Here is a 17,516-nt window from a genome sequence, read left to right as displayed (position 1 = left end):
AGTGAGATATGCTTGTTCAGCCATGGCAGCCCTGGGGGACAGTCTAAGAAGGGTGCAGGGGTGGGCCTGTAGGAAAGGGACGGCTGCAGGGGAAGAGGGACCCAGGTCCTGGAGTGAGATTCTGTGTTTGCCATTATGAAGATCAGCAAGTCCCCCTCTGAGGGGTATAACACTTCAATGTTTTTTCTGTTCTCGAGACAACTCTGTAGTAGTCTGAAGATGTCATTATCCCTCTTTATAGGCTGAGAGCACAGAAAGAACCATTTAGTGACTTATCCTGGATACCTCTCCTGTGCTTCTTGGGTATCTGTGATCTTAGGCCGTGCCATTCTCTTTTTTCTCTTGATAATATCAGCTGCCTCTGCTTATCATGCAGACCGGGGGGGAAGGGATGAAACAGGGGCCTGGCCATCTCTTCCTCTCTCTGTGAATAGCCCCTTCCTGTGGTCAGATGCCCCCTCATTGGCAGTTACAGTATCTCCCCTCTCCATCTGTCATGGGCATCACTATAGGCAGAAGAAGCCTCCCTCCATCATATCTGGGCACTGGATAGCTGTGCTGGGGGTGGCCAAGGACGTTCAGGGACAGATTGGGACCCCCTCTTGCCCCAGCTAGGTCCTGGGGCTCTCTTCGTGGCTCCTCTGATCCAGAGAGCAGAGCTTCAAGGGCAGGGCGAGAGCCCAGGCAGTTCTGCCTTATATTGTGAAATGCCCTCTCGCATTGCTGTTCTGCACCCAGTTGGCTAGACTCATGAAAGTTTGTGCATGTAAACACGGTGCCCTCTCCTGGCTTGCCTGTCACAGCTGCCACCTGGGCTGCCTCACCGCATCATGGGGAGGGAGTCACTGCAGCTAGAACTGGCTTCTGCAGCCTGTCTTCCAGCTCCCTGTTCTCCTGCCTGTTTTTCCTGTGTTGACCCTCAACCATCTTCAGACTCCGGAAGATTTCTTGGTTTTCTTGTTTTGTTCTAATTGCCGAGCCCTATTCTCTGTGCCTTCCTTTGCTTTCAGGTTTTTTGATAGCTTTTGTTTGCTACCTTAACCACACCCAGAAGTTTACTTACTCCCTCAAAGCCTCAGCCCCCTGCCAAATTTTTTTAAAAATTCTGACCGTCACCGTGCAAATGATTTGGTAAGTTTAAAGTTCTGTACAAATATTAGATGTTACATGACATTCTTTTTAAAAATGCATAAAAAATGTTCTTCACTTGGTGAAGATAAATTGGATAAAAGTAAGTTACTTATTTTAGTTTTTTGGTAGCACCATAATGATTTAATAATTGGCTGTTTCTGTAAAACTTTGCTTGACCTTTAAAAAAGCTAATCAAAAAACAAATTACAAAAAAGTCCATAGTCATCAAGAGAAACTATTTTAAGTAGAACAGTGAAAAGGGAATCAGCCCTTTAATCCTGCCCTGCTACCTTCTTGAGGCACATTAGAACAAAGCTGCCGGCCACAATTCAGACAGGTCTGCTCTTGAGAAATAAGCTGGTGGCCCTCTGCCAGTCACAGGTATCCTCTTACCCTGCTGACATGGCCTGGGTGATTCTCTTTGGCTCTGAGATTTAAGACTGGCTTAGTGTCATCCCAGTCTTCTCTAAGGAGGGGTGGTATACAGTGGTTCTCGGTGGGTGGTCTCAGCCCCTTGTGGTTGAAAGTACTCTTTGGAGTGACTGGACTATACTTGGGGATTCTTGTGGTCCTAAGGAAACTGAGTCCATCCATGTCTTAGGTTCTCAGTAGCATCCCTGCTTCCGGAGATGGGTCCCTTGTCTGATCCTGCCCTGTCCTTGCCCTTTGTCTTACTGCAAACGTCTCCCTTAGTATTTCCCCACGTTTCCTGCTGAAGTCACCGGTGGATGTGTGAGGCCCCTGAAAGATCATCTGTTTGGCTTCAGGAACATTTTGGTTCAGGTTTTTTTATTGTATTTAAATAAACAGAAATGCAATAAGTACACATTTCATGTCATTCTTTTTTTTATTAGTATTTATTTATTTATTAAGCATTTTTTAATTTAATTATTGTTCAAGTACAGTTTTCTTTTACTCCCATCCCCGCCCACCCCACCCCCCAGTGCTCCCCACTTAACTCCCATTTTTACCCCCCTTAGTTTTTGTCCATGTGTCCTTTATACTTGTTCCTGTGAATCCTTCCCCTTTTCCCCTGAAATTCTCTCCCCTCTCCCCTCTGGTCTCTGTCAGCCTGTTCTGTATTTCAGTGTCTTTGGTTATATTTTGCTTGTTTGTTTTGTTGTTTAGGCATTTGTTAAAGGTGAGATCATATGGTATTTGACTTTCACCACCTGGCTTATTTCACTCAGCATTATGCTCTCCAGTTCCATCCATGCTGTTGTAAAGGGTAGGAGCTCCTTCTTTCTTTCTGCTGCATAGAATTCCATTGTGTAAATGTACCATAGTTTTTTGATCCATTCAGTTACTGATGGGCACCTAGGTTGCTTCCAACTCTTGGCTATTGTCATGTCATTCTTATAGCTATGGTTTTGACTTACATTTTAAGCTGAATCCCTCCTCCTTTACTTCTCATCAATCCACTGTAAAATTAGGCAATCATTTATAAGTAAAGTCATGTGGTACATAGGGTGCTATATTTTGCCATGTATATGTACACTCTTTGCCCAAATTTTTTAGGGAAAATGAGGATGTGCATTATACATGGGTAGTACTAATTCCGTATCTACATGAATGTTTTTAACTCTTTTATTTATGCTTATGCATTAAAAGTGTAACTCTAAAAAGCAATAATGATATCCATTTGCAAAATAATACCCTGGAATGTCATCGGTTTTGTTTCTGAGTATAAATAAATAAAAAAATTGAATTAAAAAATTAAAATGAAAGATTTTTTCTGGAAGTTTGGGCCCAAAATGTGGGTGTGCAGTATACACAGGAGAACATTATACACAGCAGAATGTGGTGGTGTTACTTGAAAGCTCGTTCCATTGCGTGTGATCTGCTGAATTTACTGCAAGTAGTTTCCTCTGCAGCTCACTCTTACCTGTCGTGATCTGCAGATTCGTTCAGCTGGGTCAGAGTCAACACAAACCAGACAAGAGCAGCCAGCAGCCCTGTTCCAGGTGCCCAGATGGAGTTATAAAACTGTGAGTACTAGACTAGACCTTTACGAAAAACACTTGCGGCTGTGCCATTCCTTGTGCTTTTAAAAAAAACTTTGTAAGAAAAATGTTATCTTGTCACCACATCAGTATAAGCACTAAGGCATCCCCTCCTGGTACCCTGTCCAAGGAAGACTGCATCGCTGTGGGCTGGGGAAGAGATCGGCAGCCCTGACTGCGCTTACAGTGCACCCTTCGGAGGTGGGATTGGAGTCGAAGGAGGCTTCTCTCCCCTGAGTAGAGGTTGGATGACAAAACAGCTCTGACCCGGCAGACAGTTTGCTCATCTGCAAAATGGGACAATAATCACACCTGCTTTGTAGGAGGGCAGTAGGCTTAAGTGAACTAATACAAAGTGCTTAGAACAGTGTCTGGAAAAAGTTCTCAATAAATGTGATCATCACCATCATCATCATCATTCATATTTGTTGTGATTCTCTGTGCATTGGGACCAAACAAAGCAAAGCTTGTGACGAGGAGAGGCTCTCTGATGCATATGTGCTCAGTTGAGTTTCTTGTAGACAGTGGGTCAGTGTGGAGATTAAATGAGGTGGTATGTAGCAGGTGTTTAGATCAGTGCCTGGCATAGAGCTGACATTTAGTAAAGGCTCTCTGCCCTTTTCTTGGCCGACTTCATCAGTCAGTAAACTATTCAATGGACACTAATTGCCTAACCTCACTGTGTACTACATCTGCGAGTTGCTGACTGATGGCGTAGAGGCTGTTGCAGTAAACCAGGGGAAGACCGGTGCCTTACAGGGCAGTGGCTGGGAGGAGGTAGGAAATGGGATGGATTTGGGGAATATTAGGAGGTGAAATGACTTGGATACTGACTCATCTCGGAGGAGGAGGAAGAGGGCCGTATCAATGATAACCCTTAGGTGTTTTGGTTTGTGTAACAGGTTTCATCGATTCATTCATTGATTCATTTAGCAGATAGGTGTTGTGTGTCCCTGTGTTAGGACCATTCGAAGCTGCCGTTTCCCAAGGTAAGGAGCACTACAGAGGGTCCAGTTTGCCTTTAAAGTAGCATCCAAGTGGCCAATTTAGGAAGCAGTTGGGTCTACTGATTTGGAATTCAGAAGGGAGCCTTCTGGGGACGTAAATGCACTTGGGTGATGACTAAGGAGGAGACCACCTCGGGAAAGGGAATCAGATGAGAAAGGAGCTAGAGCTGTGTTGAGGGGTCTGCTCTAACAGCTGGGACAGAGGGAAATGCCAAGGGAGGCAGAGAGGGCCGGTCAGGAGAGGGGGGGAAGCCCAGGCAGGGCTTCATCGCGGCCTTCAAAATGGCCCTTCGTCCCTTCTCCTCCCTGTCACTGTTTTTTCTTCATTTTCCCTTTTTAAAAAACATACAAACTCATTAATTTAGAAGCAGTTTTTCTTTCTTATGTCTAATTAGCAGGTGGAAGTATGGGCTCCCAAATGAATTGAAATATTATGTGGCCAAAGAGGAGAGTATTTGAATGTGTTAGTAAAATAAGAGACTCTGTCAGCCAAATTGTATTACACAAATTGATGATTCCATCAAAATAATGTGGCACAACTTAGGGGAAGATGATGAAATTCATATAGCGTACAAAATAAGAAAAAAATGTTTTCCTATTTTCTTTAACATTGGGACTACTTTGTCCATAATGGATCTTGCAGTTACTACTTTTAAATTCTTTTCTTAAAATATTTAGTGCTTGCTTTTCTGAGTTCTAACACATATGAAAATCACATGGATCTGGATTTTCTAACCTTTCCAATTAATTAGTAAAGAATCTACCACGAGTGGGTTTTTGCACAACATCTTCAGCAGGATAACAAAGAGCCTGGTAGGTTCTGCATTCCGTTGTCATGGCAACTGCCCAAGAGTGGTATTGTTTTGTGTGTGTCTGTGTTTGTGCATTGGTGTGCACTTAAAAATGGAAACTCTGTGACTGGGTTCTTAAAATACTCACAGTGCAGTCTTACATTTCTAAAGCTCTAACAAAACCAAGAGAATTTTGATTTATGTGAGATTATCGAAATTCTCACCTAGTTATATTTTAAGTTCTAGTAGATTTTAAAGTGGTAGTTAAGTTAATTTGAAGTTTATATCCATATGTATCTACTCATCTCTGGATAATTCGTAATGTGACCAAGCTCTCTTGCAATCATGAGGCAATCAATGTTTCTTTTCTAAATATGCGGTACATGCAACCCCAGAGGAGCAGACACCTGGATGGGGGAGCTGGACACTTCCGCCCAGGGTCTGGCAGGACATTTTCTAGAGGTGGGTGTTAAACCCAGACCCGCTGAGGTCTGTGCTGTCGGCCCATGCAGAGCTGCGGTTTTTTTTTAGCGATCCCTCGCTGTGACTCACACCACTTCCGAAGTGGGCGGGTGGCGACCAGGTCCAAGGAACCTCAGCCAGCATTTACTGAGCACTCAGTGTGGCACGGACACCGTCCTACGTACCTTAGCCCTCATCCACTCCTTTCCCACAGTGACCCTGTGGAGCGCATCTCACTGTCACCTTCCTTCTCCAGATGGGCACCCGGAGTGCAGAGAAGTGTGTAACTTGCCCGAGGTCAGACAGATGTCCAGATCCAAACTGGACAGGCTGGCTCGCCATCACTAAGCTCCAGTTGTCCAGTGCTACCCCTGCTTTTATAACCACAGTGGTGGAAATTCTTTATCATTAGCATGAACATTCTTCCCTTTGATTCTCTGACATGATCTCTGTGCAGACATAATATTTCTTCTCTGTTGATCTTGAATTTTAAAAAACATTTTAAGGTAATATACCTTACTCTTTTCCCAGGACCCAGTCTGTTGTCCCAAATGAGGACATGCGTCCTGGGCAGGCATGCCCTGCTCGACCCACGACGTGGCGCAGAGGCTGTTTCCCCTACCAGGTCATAGGTCGTAAGTTCTTAGAGGGCAGCCGGTCTTTGTGTCTCCTGCTGCCCCCAGAATAGCACCTGAAACTGCGGACTCAGTAGATACTTGCTGAAATGGACTGAATCTCACCTCACCCCAATCCCTTCCATTGCAGTCGGAGTCTGTGTGAGGTCCCCTGAGCATCCCTAGAAGCCCCCTTACCTAGTGTCTCCCAAAGCCATCGTCCCAGTGGCCGCCCCTCAGTGCTGAACATTCCCAGTTCTTCCCCTGTGCTGTTTCCTGCTGTAAGCCGTCCCTGCACCTTCCTGTTTCTTTTTGTTCTTGTTCTCCCCCTACTGCCTTCTGATAAAAGAAAAAAATGAGCACACCAAGGTTTTAGCTTTTTTCCCCTTTTTCTGTCCTGCTTCCACTTGCACCTGTGAGCAAATGCAGGGTGCTGTGCAAGGGCAGGTGGGGCCAACCTGTTCTCGTTTTATACTCCTACCAGTTCTCTGGGAATTTTAAACTAAGCAACAAATGCCAATCAGTGTAGGTTAAAAAGAACATGAGCACATATATTATTAGTGCCTGCTATTCTGTGGCTCATCTATTCCAGGAATGTGTCTCAGTCATTTAGAAATTACCTCTAAGAAATGGTTTAAAATATAACACATAGAGTTTGAATAAATAGTGTTTAATTTAGGATTTCTCCAGTTCGGGATGAGCTGAAATATAACATAAGGTAATAAGTATGTTTTAGGACCATGTGGTTGAATTTGTTCCTTGAGTGCATTCTATAAGAAGCCTTTATTGACCTTAGAATGAACACCCCTGGCTACGAGCTTCTGTCAGGGAAGCGTTTCACAAATCAGAGGGTGCTCTTGCACAGTCAGAATTAGCACAACTTCTTACACTGAAGAGAGGGGCGTGACACGATGGCCATGGTTAGCTACACTTTGTTTCCTTTTCACAAGAGCATTTTCAGTCATGTGCTGCCTCTGCAGGAGTCGCAGTGGGAGTCCCCCCACCCCACTGATTTCATCAAGTCCTCCGCAGATGATGCTCTGGTCTCTGTGCTGCAGGCCGAGTGATTTCCACCGTAATGGGTAACTCTCGTTATCTTCCCCAAACACTGGGGAGCACAGTTTTTAAAGGCTTAAGGATTAGAGCGGTTGGGAGGCCAGGACCAGTGATTAATCAGCTAACTCCCTCCGCAGGCAGGAGATGATGATAGGAGACATCACCGCAGCCCAAGGAGGCTGTGACCTCTCCTCCCCCAGAAATCAGCTCCACAGTCTTGCTTTTTTCATTCTGGCCTTTACTGTTCTCTCTTTTTCTTTAACCCTCTCTGGCTTTTCCTGTATATCTTTTTCAAAAATATTTATTTATTTGTTTGTTTGTATATTTATAGAGAGGGGGTGAGAAAGAGAGGGAACATGATATGCAAGAGGTTACATCAGTCTATTCCCTCACGCACGCCCCCCGCTGGGGACCTGGCCTGCAACCCAGGCATGTGCCCTGGGAATCGAACCAGCAACCTTTCAGTCTGTAGGCTGGCACTCAAACCACTGAGCAACACCAGCCAGGGCTACTGTCTATCTTTTCTATTTCTAAATTAGCTTGTTCTGTCTCACTTCTTCCCCCGCCCCCAGCCCATTTCTTTTACTTTTGTTTTTCTGTCCTCCTTTCTCCCTCCATTCCCTCCAGAGTATATTTTTAAAATACAGTAGCCTCTCCAAAACTCAAGTTTCCTTCATGTATTCCAGGACAGTACTTTTCAGGCTGGAATTCTTGACTTCTTAGTGGGTCAGGAAATTAGTAGGCCTCCACTCAGGGAAATGCAATAAAACTGAACTGAGTCCAAAAGAAAGTTTCAGTGCATGGCATATAGTACGGTTAAGTTTTAGTTAATGAGAATTTGCTTCTGTGCATAAATGTAGATGCATCAGTACACACAAATAAATATGTGTGTACCAATTTGCCACGCAAAGTGCCTTCTTTATTATGGGTAGCAGTCACAGGAGTTACAGGTGGGCATAGGTAGCCGCATTCTTGGTGATCGCAAACAGTGAATTGAACCAAACACAGAGTTTATAGTAGAAAGAGAGAGTGCAGATTTATTTAGCAGTAGTACACTCCACGGAACAAGGGAGCGGGTCAGCTCTGAGCAGAGACCGACCTCATGGCTGGAGGGATTCTATTCTTATAGGGCAGATCTTTCCTGGCTAGTTTTGGTGGGCTTTTATTGTGCATGTACAAGTAGTTATATTTCTTTTCTGCTACTGTTCATGTGGTCTCCCATGATTTTTCTTGATTGTGGGAGAGGGATCCCACAATACTAATTTATTATAATGCTGTTACAATGAAGCAAGGGTCACACAGCATCTTCTGCTCAGGTGCAGTCATGATTCACCACAATGTAGCACTTTTCCAGAAAGCGGGAACACCTGGCCTTAGAACAGGGTCTCCGTCCTGTGTCGATGTCCTTTATCTGAGCCCCGAGGCACTGTGGGAGTTTCCTCACTCCTGACTGTCTCCTGCCTCGATGTGATTGCACCTCTTCTGGAATCACATGGATTAAAAACTCAGCTCCATTCCTGGTCTCTAGGCACTTAATAAATGCTCATTGATTGAATGAAAGTATGTGTAAATAATTCCCGGGGGAAATAATTAGAAAAGGAGAAGAGTTAGGTCAGGAAGAAAAGGGGACAGGAAGAGATGAGAGAGGTTTGTGCAGAGTATCCATTGTAGGTGAAATAAGCGTAGGCCCTAGAAAATATTCTTACTTAGACCTAATTGAGAGCTGGGATGAGCATGCAAGGAAAGGACATAGCAGGAAGCTACAGCTGAAAAGTCAAAATGAACAAGCCATTAGATAAAGTGGATGCCTCTTTGTTTGAATATCATCTACAAAAGCATCTGCATACTGTTAAACAAGATAAGTTTAATGGAGCAGTGGATTTGTTGAAACTTTCAGGGAGGGCTATCCTGCAAGGTTTCTAGCATATAAGGAATAATAAATGTAAATTTAATTGTGGGTACTTGTGTTATTAATTTAAAGTATCTAAAATGACTTTCATATTTCTTAAATTAAGTGTATTGCCTGTTTTATTTCGGTGACTACAAAGCATACCGTTTATGGAAGTTTCAGAGGGGGTTTTAAGTACCCACCCCCCTTAACATGGGTTTTTGTGGTTACTGTTTTTTGAGGAATGTCGATCTCTATAAGGGAAGGTATAACTGGTAAGAGGCAGTAAAGGCACTAAACGACAGGTACTGAGTGCTCCTCACTATGTGCCAGGTTAAGTGCTCACAGTACAGAGTTGAATGAGAGAAGGCCCCTGTTCCTGAGGGTGCACCTTGTCAGGTGTACATTGTCAGCATTCCAGGTGGTGGAGAGGTGTGAAGGTGCTGTCGGAGGAGGCTGTGGGACTACAGGAAAGAATACAAATCAGAGCTTCCTGGCAGAGGTAGATTCTAAGGGACAGGTGAAGTTATCTGGCTGAAGAAGGATAAGAGGGACTGGGGCAGAAGCTCTGGACACCACTTTTGGAGACCCATATGTAATAATTCTGTGTGTCTAATAATGCCAGGGGATAATCAAGGAAGAGGCGAGAGACACAGACAGTGGAACAGGATCAGGAGGAGATGCCGAGTGAGGGAGGGTGACCCTTATTTTATTAAAAGCCCGTTTTAATCAGGGGAGTGATAGACTCGTATTTGCATTTTAGAAAGGTCAGTCAGGAATCAGCGTGGAGAATGGATTGGAGGCAGGGAGATAAACAACATATCTGTTGGAAAGAGGGCAACGTGATTGGAGTACCACGGGCAATTGAAATAAAGAAGGGGGTTATTTTGTAAAAGCAGAATCGTGGGGCTTGGTGAAACTTGGTGGGGATTAGTGGTGAAGACCACGTGAGAGGCCGCAGCTTTCTCACTTGGGTTACGAGATACAGTGGTGGGCCACCAGGGCTGGAAATGCATGACAAACCAGACTTGGGGGCTCAGGTGGTTTTTTGTGACAGTATGGGACATTCGAGATGATTTTCTGGAGCTAAAGAGGTTTTAGATTAAACAGATTCAGTAACTTGGTTTTTTTCTGCTCTTGATTTAAAAAGCAAGCAAAATTTCTTAACTTCCGAAGGGGTCTAGGTTAAATCGATTACTTTGCACTTAGAAATTTCCTGGAGATTTGTGGTCACATTGAAGGGGAAAACAATCCTTTAATTACCGATAAAGAGGAAGAATTTATGATGGTGTTCAGTGTATTTTTAGCTCATAAAACACTGCTTTGTTTTTTACACGAGCAAGCAGGTTAATTCTGTGGGAACACTTCTGGGTATCTGATATGACCGTGTGAGGGGTATTACTCATGGGTTTTCTTAGCTCTGTATGCAAGAATCGCATTTTGTAACCGTTTAACCTTTTGGTATTTTGCTGTTTTACCCAATTATCATCCATTTGTGTACGGGAGGCGAGTGGGAAGAGTGGGGGCAGATGGAATGGTCGCCGAGCCCGTGCCGTGTCGCCGTGGCTTCCTGACAGCCCTTTCCTGTGCACCGTGAAGGTGTCTGCCCAGGAATGACGTATTCACTGCTCTTTTCTTTGACGTATATGAGGAATCTTTTCAGCTAAGATAAATTTTTGGTTGAAACGAAAAAAACAATTTAATTTTATATTTAAACATAGCTTTACCATTCTGTGCGTGACTTAGGACCCCCTGGGGCTTTTACACATGGTTTTGAAAATAAAGTACAGATCCCATTAAGTCCTAATTGTGTTTAAAATTCACCAAGTATTTCAAATGCTATCTAAGTAATTTTTCATATTTAGTATTATAATGTTGCTATTTATTTTCCTTATGGTTTCATTAAAAAATTTGAGAAATACCACCATGGAAATTAATTGCAATATGTCTTCATAATGAAATGGTTGCTCACATTCTATTGATGTCCTTCTGCCATTCCTCCCAGTTCTAGGGGCACAGAAAGTCCTTGGTAAATAAGACCCTCCAGGTGCTATTTTTAATCTGAAATCAAAAACGACTGTGAGTTGCTTGAGGCCAGGGCTCATCTGCCTTTGCATCCCCGGGCTGCGGCACAATATCTGATATAGAGTAAGCATTAAACATAAGTTACAGATGAGTAATATTTGATATTCAATATTTTTTCCTCTTTTAGGAATACCATACAAAATTAAATGTGAGGGAGTAAGGGAAATGCCAAGATTAACAAACTGAAGCACATGGCAAGGAAAATGATAAATGTTTGTTAGGTGTTTGTTTCACTATAGTTTATTTTCAGTTTTAAATGTAACAACTTGGAGTTCTTGGCAGGTATCTCAGGATTTTTCAGTCAACAAACTGTTGCTGACCTTATTAATTTATACATTATGTTAGTAGGATGGGCTAACATTACGATCACGATTTTGAAAGTTAAATTCAAATGTTCTTCCTGCTGTTTTGAAATATAATTGATACAACATGTTAAGGGTGAGGTGTACAGTGTAACAATTTGAGATACGCATGCACTGCAGAATGATTACCACAGGAAGGTTGGTTGACACCTACATCCCCTCACAGGTCTGTGTGTGTGTGTGTGTGTGTATGTGTGTGTGTGTGCGTGCGCGTGCACGCGCGGTGAGAACTTTCAAAATCTACTCCCTTAGCAACTTCCAAATATACAATACAGTATTATTAACTGTAGTCACCATGCTGTGCATTCTGTCCCCAGAACTTACAACTGGAAGTTCGTACCTGTTGACCACCTTCACCCATTTTCCCTGCCTCCCACCCCTGCCTCTGGCAACCAGCAATCTGTTCTTCATTCCTATGAGTTTGGGTTTTTGTTTTGTTCTTATTTCTACATATTAGTGAGATCATACAGTATTTTTCTCTCTGTGTATGACATAGTTCACTTAGTATAATGCCCTCAAGGTCCCTCCATGTTGCAAATGGCAAGTTTTTCTTCTTTCTTATGGCTGCGCATCTGTAGACACTTAGGTTGCTTTCACATCTTGGCTACAGTAAATAATGCCATAATGAACATGGGTGCACATATCTTTCAAGTTGGCGTTTTTGTTTCCTTTGGGTAAATGCCCAGAATTGGTATTCCTGAATCATAAGATAGTTCTATTTTTAATTTCTTGAGGAACCTATCTATAGCTTACCTTAGTTTCGCTAAGGTCACTATACCCATTTACTTTCCATCAATAATGTATAAGGGTACCTACCCTTTTCTCCACATCTGAGCCAGCACTTCTTATCTCTTGTCTTTTCCATAATAGCTATTCTGTTAGTTAATAGATTATTGTACCTTTGATTTGCATTTCCCTGATGATTAGTGATGTTGAGCACTTTTTCATGTTTCTGTTAACCATTTATATGTCTTATTTGGAAAAAGGTCTCTTCAAGTCCTTTGCCCATTTTTAATTGGATTATATGGTTTTTGCTATTGAGCAGTATGAGTTCTTTATAGATTTCGGATATTAACCCCTTACCAAATAAGGGGTTTGCAAATATTTTCTCCCATTTCTCCCATTCTGTAGGTTGCCTTTTCATTTTGTTGATCATTTTTTTTTGCTGCACAGAAGCTTTTCAGTTTGATATAGTCTTCTTTGTTTGTTTTCCCTTTTGTTGCTTGTAATTTTGGTATTATAGCTATAAAGTCATCGCCAAGCCCAGTTTCCAGGAGCTTTTCCCCTGTGTTTTCTTTAAGGAGTTTTATGGTTTCACATTTATTTTCAGTTAATATTTGTGTGTGGTGGAAGTTAGGGAAACATTTTCATTCTTTTACATGTGAATATCTAGTTTACCTAACACCATTTATTGCCAAGATAATCTTTTCTTTGTTGGCTCCCTTGCAAAATATTATTTGCCCATATATATGTATACATGGAATTGTTTTCTTTAATCTTTTTAGATAGTTTTTTAGTATATAGAAACTCAACTGATTTTTTAAATCTTGCTTTAATGCCCTGCAAATTTACTGAATTCATTTTTTAGTTCTAACAGCTTTTTGGGTCTTTGAAAATTTTCTTAATGTAAGATCATGTCATCTACCAACAGAGATCATTTTACTTCATCCTTTCTGAAATGGACCTCTTTTTCTCACCTGATTGCTCTGGCTACAGCTTCCAGTAGCATGTTGAATAGTAGTGGTGAGAATGAGCACCCTTGTATTGTCCCTGATCTTAGACAAAAAGCTTTTAACCTTTCACCATTAAGTATGATGTTAGCTATGGGCTTGTCATATTTGGATTCTATTATGTTGTTACATTTCTTCTCTACACAATTTGTTGAGAGTGTTTACCATGATTGGATGTTGACTTTTGTCAAATGCATTTGTGAATCTATTGAGATGGTCCTGATTTTTATCTCTCATTCTACTGTGATGTGTCACATTTATTGATTTGTGTACGTTGAACCATCTTTGCATCCTGGGGATGAATGCCAATTAATTATGGAGTATGATCCCTTTAATGTTCTGTTCATTTTGGCTTGCTAGTATTTTGTCGAGAATTTTTGCATATATATTTATTGAGGATATTGACCTGTACTTTTCTTTTCTTGTAATGAATGTCCTTACCTGGTTTTGGTATCAGGATAATGCTGGTGTCATAAAATGATTTTTATGAAGAGTTTGGGAAAGATTTGTGTTCTCCTTTAAATCTGTGTTAGAATTATCAGCGAAACCATCTGGTCCTCAGCTTTTCTTTGTTGGGAGGTTTTAGTAGTATTATTATTATTAATATTATTATTTTGATTAAATCTCCTTATTCCTTAGTAGTCTGTTTAGTTTTATTTCTATTTCTTTCTGATTCAGCCTTGGTCGGTTATGTTTTTACCTACTGATCCAGTTCTTCTATTTTGTCTAGTTTGTTGATGTATAGTTGTTTGTTGTTGTCTCTTACGATCTTTGTATATCTGTGGTATCAATTGTAACATCTCCTCTTTATAATTTTATTGAATTGGGTTCTCTGTGTATTTCTCCTACTTAGTCTAGCTAAAAGTTTATCTATATTTTATATCTTTTCAAAGAACCAACCTTTGGCTTATTAATGTTTTTGTTATTTTTTAATTTTTTTATTTCATTATTTCTGCTTTAATCTTTATTATTATTTTTTCTTTTGCTAACTCTTAGCTTTGTCTGTTCTTTTTTTATTTTCTTGAGATGTAAGCTTAGGTTGTTTATTTGAGATCTTTCTTTTTTTCTCAATGAGTGTTATCTCTATAAACTTCCCAGTTAAAACTGAATTTGCTGCATCTCATAAGTTTTGTTATGTTGTGTTTCTATTCTCATTTGTCTTAAGATTCTTTTTACTTCTCATTTAATTTTTTCTTTGATCCATTCATTGTTCAAGAGTATGTTGTTTAATTAATATGTGTTTGTGAATTTTCCAGCTTTCATCCTATTATTAATTTCTAGTTTCCTTCCTTTGTGGTTGGAAAAGACACTTGGTATGATTTCAGTATTCTTGAATTTGTTGATACTTGTTTTATAGCCTAAATATGATCTATTCTTGAAAATGCTCCATGTGTGCTTAAAAAGAATGTGCATTCTTCTGCTGTTGGATGGAATGTCCTGTATGTGTCTGTTAGGTTTGTGTGGTCTCTAGCGTTGCTCGAGTCTTCTGTTTTGTTAGTGGATGTCTCTCTGGATGATCTGTCTATCCATTGTTGAGAGTGAGCTATTAAAGTCGCCAACTGTTACCGTGTTACAGTGAATTTCTCCCTTTACTTCCAGTGTCAGTGTTTGCTTTATACATGTAGGTGCTCTGATATTGGGTGCATAAATATTTACAATTGTCATTTCTTCTTGGTGGATTGACGTTTTTCTCATTATATAATGACTTTGTTCTTTGACCATTTTTGTCTGATATAAGTATAGCTACCCCTACTTTCCTTTGGTTATCAATTGCTTATAATGACTTCTCTCAGTCCCTTCACTGTCAGTGTGTGTGTGTCCTTAAAGGTAAAATTAATTTGTTGTAGGCAACATAGCATCTTTGGTTCTGGTTTTCCACTCTGGTCAGTCACTCTGTGTTTTCATTGGAGAATCTAATCCATTTATGTGTAAAGAAATTATTAATAAGTGAGGACTTCCTGTTGCTACTTTGTTCATTGCTGTTTTGTGGCTCCTTTATTCCCTGCTTCTTCTCTTGCTGTCTTCCTCTGTAGTTTGATGACTTTTTGTGGCATTGCACTTTGACTCCTTTATCATGAACTTTTGTGCATGTACTGCAGGTTATTTGTGATTACCTTCAGGCTTACATAAAATATCTTGTATTTCTAACATCCTATTTTAACATGATAATACCTTTAGTAACATCCAAAAACTTTATATTTTTATAGTTCCCCCTTGTATTGTAGGTTACTGAAAATACTATTCACATATTTTTATACTATATGGTTATAGTATAACCATGTAGTTATTATTATTATTTTTTTTAATCCTTACCCAATGGCATGTTCATTGACCTTAGGGAGAGAGGAAAGGAGGGAGAGAGCAAGGGAGAGAAACATCAGTGTGAGAAACATCGATTAGTACTCTTGCATGCACCTGAGGCAACTTAACCCAGAGCCAAGCACATGCCCTAACTGGGCATCAAACCCATGACCCTTCAGTTTACGGGACAATGCTCCAACCAACCAAGCCACACCAGCCAGGGCTATATGGTTATTTTTTAGTGTTTGGGGTTTTTTTTTTTAACTTTTAAACTAGAGTTGCAAGTGAATTATACACTGCAATTATAATATTAGAGAATCTGACTTTGACTATATATTTACTATTACCAGTGAAATTTACACATTCATGTGTTTTTGCAATATTAATTAGAATCCTTTTATCTCTACTTTTCACCAAGCTCCCTGGCCAGATAGGGCCACAGGCTTAGCTCTGCAGCTGGAAAGAACCTGTGGCAGGGATCTGTTTTCAGCTGTTGCTGCAAGGCGGAATGGAGTCTTCCCAAATCTGAGTGCTGGTTACTGTAAGCCCTGCCTTCTCCAGTGTTTCTGATTTTCTGTGGTCAGGACCCTCAGATTTCCCCAGTGATCCTTGTGAGGCAAGACCCAACTGGGCCTCCTGGGGAGTACCCTGCAGGGCTGAGGGAGCTGGATAACCACCTTGGGCTCTTTGCCCCAGCTCCCACTATAGAAACTATAAGCCCAGGGGACCCTCAGTTCAATGCTGTGAGAGTCCAGGGAGGAGAGTGTTGCCATTCGTCTTACTCTGCTAATGCTGCCCTTCTCTGTCTCTGTGGGTGAAGGGTTCTGGGATGCCCACAGTGATACATTGTCTATGGATAGTTGCTAGCTGGTCTTCTTGTGAGGGGGGTTGCCGTGGGGAATGACCTATGTCTCCATCTAACTCCATGATTTTCTGAGTTCCGGTTCCCTGCTGCTTCCAGATTGCTACAGCGCTTCCAAAGAATGTCCCCCACACGTAACAAGCTCTTGGGGTCGCTTGATGTACATACCTAGAATTAAACCATGATTTTCTGATTTTCATTTGCCTGCTGTTTACACATATATGACATTCTAAAAGTTTTGTGGGGTTTTTATATGTAATTTACTTTTAAAATCTTATGATTAGAAAAATTATGGCAGTTTGATATCAGTTGCAAAGAATGAAAATTTTTACATTTAAAAAAATCTTCTCTCAAACCCACTTCCCATTAGCTTGCAAAACACTCTTTGTAAGGTGGTTTACATCGGTTAGTAAAGGGTCAGGGTTTCCATTCTGTATGAATGATGTCACCGAAACACAATTAAGCCCCCAAATATCTGAATAAAATGTATCCTGCTCTTATTTAAAAGAAAGAGACTAAGACTGTCCTGGTTTTTAAAACCATTTTGTTTTACTGTTTATAATTGTTAGAAGCTCATTACTTAATGTCAAAATAAAGTCAGTCAGTGCTTTTTAAGCATTGTACATCAAAGTAACACTTCTTTGAAAATGTTAGGCTTGTTTCAAAGATGAATAGCTCAATTGGCATTTCCTTAATCGTGTGGTTAGAAAACAGGAAAGTAAATTGGCTAAACACAGTATGTTCAGATACATTTAATTTTAATAATAGAATAGAGCTATGAGAAAACATTCTAATAATCTCAGAAGCATCAGTAAATATTTAGCAGATAGAAAAGGATCTAAAATGTCATTTTAGTTATCTTTTGGAGAACTCTAAATTGAATTATATTTGAAGTTTTGCAGACCAGTAACTCTGTCCCACACTTGGTTTTCTACTCATTATTATTCTTACTTGCCCCAAAATTTTGCTTTTACTAGTTTTGAACAGTTTTAACACAGTAGATAATACCACTCTTAGATTTTCTCATGCTGTAATGGAATCAGTTATTGGTCATATACATAATATAATTAAATTGAATTCGTTTACTAGTTTAAATTTTTTATTTCATTTTAGCCTTTAATTTTTTTTTAAAAATCTGGAATCCTGGCTATTTTTCAACAGTCTCTTGATGAGAAAATCAATTGCAGTTATCTGAATTTTTCATATACATCTCTTTTCCCAAAG

At 40.6% G+C, this 17,516-nt stretch overlaps 1 protein-coding gene across 2 annotated transcripts in view; it reads left to right on the top strand.

Moving 5' to 3' along the window:
• The window catches only part of FIG4 (FIG4 phosphoinositide 5-phosphatase), a 100,712-nt gene that overhangs the window by 65,923 nt on the left and 17,273 nt on the right, over window positions 1-17,516 (top strand). For both annotated transcript variants that reach the window (XM_037159019.2, XM_037159021.2), the window contains one exon: window positions 3,033-3,119. In XM_037159019.2, coding sequence (XP_037014914.2) covers window positions 3,033-3,119 — 87 coding nt within the window. The remainder of the gene's footprint in view (window positions 1-3,032; window positions 3,120-17,516) is intronic.

Source organism: Artibeus jamaicensis, unplaced genomic scaffold, assembly GCF_021234435.1.
Source record: "Artibeus jamaicensis isolate MK-2021 breed Jamaican fruit bat unplaced genomic scaffold, CSHL_Jam_final contig_387, whole genome shotgun sequence".
NCBI classification, from domain to species: Eukaryota; Metazoa; Chordata; class Mammalia; order Chiroptera; family Phyllostomidae; genus Artibeus; species Artibeus jamaicensis.
This window is presented reverse-complemented; position numbering and strand designations above follow the sequence as displayed.